At 42.1% G+C, this 7,128-nt stretch overlaps 1 protein-coding gene across 1 annotated transcript; it reads left to right on the forward strand.

The window, feature by feature from the left end:
* Positions 1-1,109: 1,109 nt before the first annotated feature.
* Positions 1,110-1,789, forward strand: DMAC1 (distal membrane arm assembly component 1). The gene is made up of 2 exons (XM_065879776.1): positions 1,110-1,383; positions 1,758-1,789. Exons 1-2 carry the CDS (start codon positions 1,110-1,112, stop codon positions 1,787-1,789), a joined length of 306 nt encoding a protein of 101 aa, XP_065735848.1.
* The last annotated feature ends 5,339 nt before the right edge of the window (positions 1,790-7,128 follow it).

The following is a 7,128-nucleotide window of genomic DNA, read 5'->3' on the forward strand; positions in this document are numbered from 1 at the left end:
TACAGATCACAAACTTCCCAAAAGTTTGTCTTTCTACTACACAACACACGGAGATATAGATTTATTTATTTATTTATTTATTTTAGGGTAAAGGGGATGGTCTTAGTAATTAAGCAGCAGGCAATCTAGTATTCTCACTACTTTATTTTCTCCTATTTAACCATATCTTTATTTTTGTCTTTTTAGTCTACCCAAAATCACATCACCGTTTTAGAAAGGTGAAGAGTGAATTTCTTTTTATCTTGTTAATTTTTTAAGCCATTCTAAAGGAGAAAAGTTCAAACCTGAAATTAATCCTACTTTCGCCCATCTTCTCTAACAGAAACCACCTCTGAATTCTAAATGCCTTTGTTCTTACCAATAATCCTCTGAGAACAACCCAGAACAAGAAACATATACCCAACCCTACCCGAAAGAAAGGAAAGGTGGGATGAAAAATGCTACAGCGAAATTAAAAGTGTTTATGCAGGTAATTCAAACCCACTTTTAATACCCGTCTTATATTTGTGTAGTCCCTTCACATTATGTACAGGTAGCGTTTAAGAAATTTGATTCTATCTTCACACGTTGGGTCTACTATGGCTATGTCACCTAACCAGTTTTGTCACGTATTGGGAAACTGATACCGTGTTGGGTCGGGAATAGCAAATGGCATAATGCAGATAATCGCTTAGCAAAGTGTCTAGCATACAGTCAGGCACAAACTACTTAACTCTTTTTAAGTCAAACACCTCCAACCTTTTTAAGTCGAACACACGAACAGGTGAAGTGACATGCCCGAGGTCTCACCTTTCCTGTTAGGACACTTAGAAACCCAGACTTTTCCTCTAAGGAGACTGCGAGTTGAGACATTTAGGGAGTTGGCTAAATTCTTAAAAGGACTGGGAGGGAAAAAAAAAACTGGCCTCCGTCAGGGCCAAGGTTTTCTCCACAGAACACCCGTATAGTAGTCCACCTCCGTCTTTTCCCTCCTCCGAGGCAAGCAAGAACTACATTTCCCAACGGCCCTCGGGCTGCTTCCGGTGCAGCGCGCCAGCGCTCAGTTTCCGGGCACATCTTTTACGTCAGTTCGTGGGAAGGTTCCTACGATTGAGACCGAGCTCCTAATCATGGGTTCTTTCGTTTCCCAGCCACTTGAGCCAGTCAAGGACGTTGCGCCTCCTGAGGTCGCCTCCTCCGCCAACCCCGTGCCCGTCATTGCACCCGGAGGGCCGGCCCCTCCAGCGGAAGCCCCTCTGTTTAATAACTGCTGGAGCTGTCGCGTGCTCTCCGGGTCCGGGCTGATAGGGGCGGGCGGGTACGTGTACTGGGTGGCACGGAAGCCCATGAAGCTGGGATACCCCCCGGGTCCAGGCACGATTGCGCAGATGGTCTTCGGCATCAGTGAGAGTTCGGGGCACTACCCTTGGGCTGGGGGAAGAGGGAGAAGAGGGGCGCAGCCACGTGGGCGGGGGCGGGGCGCCCGGGTTGGCCACGTGGCAGCAGGCATTTACCCCCCTCCCCTAAGATGGGGGTGAGGAGAAAAAGTTGTTGGGAAGCTTTTCTTTCTTTCTTTTTTCTTAAATCACAATATTTTTTTTGAGAACTCTTACTAGCCTCAATCTTTTTAATCCTACCAAAAGCTATTAAAGATAGGTATGAATATAGTAGTCCTATTTTCCTTCACAGAGAGTTCGAAGTCAGACACCCAGGATATGACACAGCTAGCCTTTGATTCCCAGGCTTATCTGTTACCAAAACCCATGCTTCTTCTCTAGATTGTGGAGAAGGCCTGAGTGAGAGCACTTGACCTTGGTTTAAGAACTTTGGCTTTGAAGGTAGATTGTAGACATGGGTTCAAAGCCCACATACTAAGGTCTACCATTGGCTACTGTGGCCCACAGTTCTTATTTGTAACAATACTACGTGATTGTCAAGCTGTCGTCCAGTAAAATGTAGTGACTTTTTTAGCTCTTCGGACCAACTGAGTGAATAGAATTTTAAGTTTTCAGATCTCTTACCTTCTTAATTAGATTACCCAGATCAATTCCCTTTTAGTAACTTTCTTGCTTTGGGGAAGTAACAATTTTTTTTTCTCTCAACTTTCCTTCCCTGAGCTTCACTTTTCTGTAAGATAGAAATAATGGTAATTGTATCTTCAAGGAGTATTGTGAGGGTTAAATAAGTTGATATATATGAAAGCACCTGGTAAATTGAAGTACAACATAAAGAATAAAGTACTGTTGTTTTTTCCCTAGGCATTGCTTGCTGGGGTGTAGTCATCCTGTCAGACCCCAAAGGGAAGGCCTTCCGCACTGGTTGAAGTACCACCATTGAATGTGTCATCTGTCGGCGTCCCCGTGACACACAGAACAAGCATGGGGCGTATGGATGTTCTGGACAGACGCATGGACATTGGCAGACTTCAGTCCTGCAGATACTATAAGACTGAAGAGACAAACATAGGTTGTCATTCATCGGCCGTGAGTGTTTCTGGCCTTCGCAGGTTCCACAGGGACCAATAAATCCCTCAGAGAAGAGGTTCTTTGTGTTATTTGAGGAAGGAGGGTATAATTTTTAAAAAATACAGAGGAAATGATAAACCAAATGAGAAAGTGAGCTAAAGTTATTTTAAATAGTTCTATCTACTTCTCCTATGGTTGGGTCAACACCTACTATCCACCTCATCCTGGATAGGCATCATGCAATAGGCAGAAGTACATAAAACATTTATCTGTGTACTACTCATACTTCCCAAGGCATTGTCAGATCCATGACCTTGTGAGAGTTTCCCAGCTACTCTGAGGAGGTTATTTCATTGGTGGTAAGTGAACCTTAAAAAACAGAGTCCTAGTGATTTGCCCAGGGTCATTCAGCAAGTCAGTGATAGACTTAGTGATAGACTTAGGACTTGTTCTTGTCCAGTTGTTCTTGTCTTTCAGAACTAGGATTGTTCCAGAGAGGCAAGAATTACCTTTATGAAACAATTAGATAATCATAAAAATCAGCATAAAAATCATAAAAATCAGCATAAAATAAAAACCTCAAGTACCAAAATATTTGAGAGAAATTCAAAGTCTTTTGTGTTTTGTGTGTGGGGTGAGAGGGCAGTGTGGCGGGAGTTGGTTCTTTTTCCACAAGCACAGGAAAGGTTTCTATGATGAAATTTAGTTGCTTTTGAGAGAACTTAATATTAGACACTTCCTTTTTAAGAGAAGTCTGCTTCCAACCAGTTTTTTAATTTCTGAAATACTGTGGCTTCTCTATAAAGTTACACGTAGCTATTTTTCAGAACAGAAAGGTACTCTTAAATTTAACTGCCAATCACAACGTGTAAATTTTGAATGATAGGTTGAGTAAGTAGAGTACCTTTAGGGCTATCTTTCTAATATTGTATAGAAGGGTCCAAGTCTTTTAAGCCTCACAAATGACAATAAGTCTCTTGCATTGTCTACAGCAGAATTCATGGCATGGATGGTTATATATCTGTGCAATTGAGAAGACACTGCAATGTAAGGCAGACAACAAAGTATTTAAGTGAAATGTACAATTCAGTCATGTGATGTTAGTGAATATACAAGTTTTAAATTAGAAGGGACCAGAGAGGACCCAAAGCAGGGTACTTCCTTGAGGGCCCATGACACTAAAATGCTAATGTAGACAAGTTACTACCTGCTTTAAAAGGCAAGCCATTCTATTGATGGACAGCTGTAGTCCTAACATTTTCTTAGTTTAAACCCAAATTACATCACTTGCTGGTCTTGGCTTGACTTACTGGATACATAGAATAACTCTTAAAACTTATATATTGTAGTATAATTGTAACATCTTTCCCAGAATTTATACTAGTATGACTCTTTAACCAAGTAAGAGCTTTTAACAAATAAACTTGCCCACTCATCAGATATATTGCCAAAGTATGTTTGGTTCTTCCCAACTTGGAGTCACTTAACTAGGTGTGAGCAAAGTATTGTTCTACCATGTCTATAGGCAGTTGGGAATAATGCTCCCCTCCCCCCCAAAAAATAGAACTTGTAGTTAAAAATTGTTTCACTTTGTTTTTCTTTTGAGGTGTGTTCCAAAATTTGCTTTGATTTCTGCTGGTGGTAAGTCAGAGGTCCTGGTTTGTTTTAGGGATGACTTCAGAGAGAGAAGAGACATTGCCTTAGTCCTGCAATGCAGGAAGTGCATTTAGTGCCCCTATTATCTTCCCTTTTTTTGGGATGAAGTGGGGTGAGCAGGACAAACAGGCTCAAGAACCAAGGGACTATTACTCAGTAATTTAAGAACACCAGCTTAATTATGATTTATGGGCTTTACAGTCTCTTTACAGCATGGAAATGAGAGTTTATAATTACCTTTAGCAAAGAAAGGAGAAAAATGTACAAAAATAGGTAATTTGAAATGAACTTAGAGTTTTCCCTGGGACACAGATCAAAACGTGAGTATACATTCAAATATTGACATTTTTCATGATGTCCAAGATACCTATTAGCACAGCCTTTACACAGTAAAAACTTTGATATCTCCAGATGATCAAGAAATCATTACACCATCTCTTGTTGCCTTTGTGTATTGCATTGAGTAACCTGGAATCCGGTGACCAACTAAGAATATGTCTGAACATATTAAAAGACCTGAATATAGGTTGATCTTCAGGATCTTGCTGTGTGTTGGGGGAGAGGTAAGGGGTCTCTTTTTTTCCTAGGCCAATCGCTAGGCAGCTGTTGCTTGCAGCACTGGTGTAGGCCAAATGCAGATCAATCTAAAAAGTTGTGGAGTTTCACCTGACCAGGACCAATTGCAGAGACAGCTGTCGCTGGCAGCCCTAGAGGTTAAGCATTCCAGCCCCGATTTGTACTTCACCGCCACCCTTAGCTTAGCATTTGCCCCTTGCTCCTTTTTATTACTGGTTTCTCAGCCTAGCTGTGTCTGAATTAGGGGCCTCTTGAATGATGCCACTTGATTTGACAATGTGAAATATATTGCTCCTGAATTAAATATATGTTCAGGGCAAGCACATGTTCAAGTACCCCCGCAAACCAGGCTTGACCTCAACTGATTTGTTGCCAGGACTACATTGATCAAACTGACACTTCTCAAATCTCTCAAATCTTGAAGTGAGGAATAGTAAGCAATTTCGAGTTGAAAAGCTTTTTTTTTGTGTGTGTGTGTGTGACAGATAAATCCTTGCCTTGACCCAAAAATTATTTAGGTGTTTCGAGCAAAGAGTCAGAGGTGAAAGACCTATAATTATACATCATTCAGAGGTATCCTGAGAGCATGGAGAAAAAAATATGTCACTCTTCTAAATGCATGTCTCTTAGCCTTTGAGATAATTCAGCAACTTGTCATTCAAAGGTAAATGGAATGTAGAGAAATAGCCAAAAGGGCAAATGTTAAATGCAGCAGTGCCACTAAAAACCACTGCTCAGTCCTGTGACTAAACTTACATATGCTTCAGGAGTGTGGTAGACAGGATTCTTAAAATGGTCCCCCAAGGTTCCCAACCCCTGGGTGAATATGTACCTTCTCCCAGTTATTCAAACACCATTCTAGGTGCTGCTGTGAAGGAAATTTGCAGATGTAATTAAGGTCCCAGGTCAGTTGATCTTAAGATAAGGATATTATCTACATGGGCTAATCACATGAGCCCATTAAAATCTCAGTCCAGACACCAGAGACTTGAGAAGCCAAAGATTCCTCCAAAGCAGGAGGGGGAGTCAGTGCATGGGAAGTGCTTTGGAGGCTGGAAGAAAGCAAACATCTACACTGAGAATTTCCTGTGGGGGCCACATGACAAGGAATGGCAGGCAGCCTGGAGTGCTGAGTGATCACCAGCCAACAACTCAAAGGGAAACGTTCTGCAACTGGAAGGAAATGAATTCTGCCAACCACCTGTGAGCTTAGAAGAGGGCCTGTGAGAACCAAGAACCACAGCCCCGGCCAACACCTTGGTTTCAGCCCAGTGAGACCCTAAGCAAAGTATCTGTGCTGTGAAACTGGAGATAATAAATTTGAGTTGTTTTAAGTTGTCAAGTTTGTGGTAATTCGTTACACAGCACAGGCAATGAATACAAGGAATCAGAAGTGTTTTGAGGTGTCATAGCGGAACAGAGCAGAACCCTGTGGCCCCCTCCCCCCAAGTACAAAGGCCCCTCTGTCCCCTGCCTCTTGTTTGTAGGAAAGCTGAAGTCTCCCAGGCCTCCCAGAGTCACAAAAGAGCACACTCAAGCAGTTAATGATTAGGACAATAGAGTCATAGACTCAGTGTCTGATGAAAGAATGGGATTAACACTATTGCTCATAATAATATATATCTTTGTGGGCATTAGAAGAATTGTAGCTTGGTCTGCCCATATATGTAAGCAAGCAACTAAAATTGTCAGCAAAGAGATGCTGCAGACCCATGTCAAGATCTTCCACTCTGAAAATAACAACACCCTATGTGAGCATGAAGAAGTTACAGAAGATGGACCTTCACCCCTAACCTCATAGAAATGGAATGATGTCTGACAAGTGGGGATTTGTAAGCAGCTCTTTTGCCCCTTTCCTGTAGTCTATTTCTATTCCCCATAAACTTTAATTATAAAAAGATCACTAGGTAACATTTAACCTAACTCTTGACTTCTCCTCTACTGAATGTACACAATGCCCTGCTTGACCTATTGATTCCTTTCCTGGATTAAAAGGAGTAAGAACGAAAGGTTAAGTAGTTAAAGAATGACTGACTCTCTACCCCTGGCTTCCCCCTTAGCAAATTTGCAGGCCAACCAAGCAGGCAAGAGAGCATCCAAAGGAAGATCAGAAGTCAGCAGGTCTGCGCACAATGGAAAAATGAAGAATCTGATCTCCTACCCTGATGATTAACTGAAGTTGTTTCCCCTTTTTCCCTTTGAAAATTGTCATGGCTGAACAGAATCTTTGGAGTTGGTCTCCAGACATGAGTCCACCTCCTCCCCAAATTGCCAGCTCTTCTGAATAAAGCACCTTTCCTTTCTACTGCCACTTGCCCCTCAGTTACTGGCTTTTGAGCGGCGAGCAGCTGAACCTGAGTTCGGTAACAAGAGTAGGCGGCACGCCAGACCAAATACACATCTCCATTCTGGGTACTCAGGAAGTAGCAAGAAGGGACCATCTGAATAGCAT

Source organism: Phocoena phocoena, chromosome 6 (genome assembly GCF_963924675.1).
Source record: "Phocoena phocoena chromosome 6, mPhoPho1.1, whole genome shotgun sequence".
Lineage (NCBI taxonomy): Eukaryota > Metazoa > Chordata > Mammalia > Artiodactyla > Phocoenidae > Phocoena > Phocoena phocoena.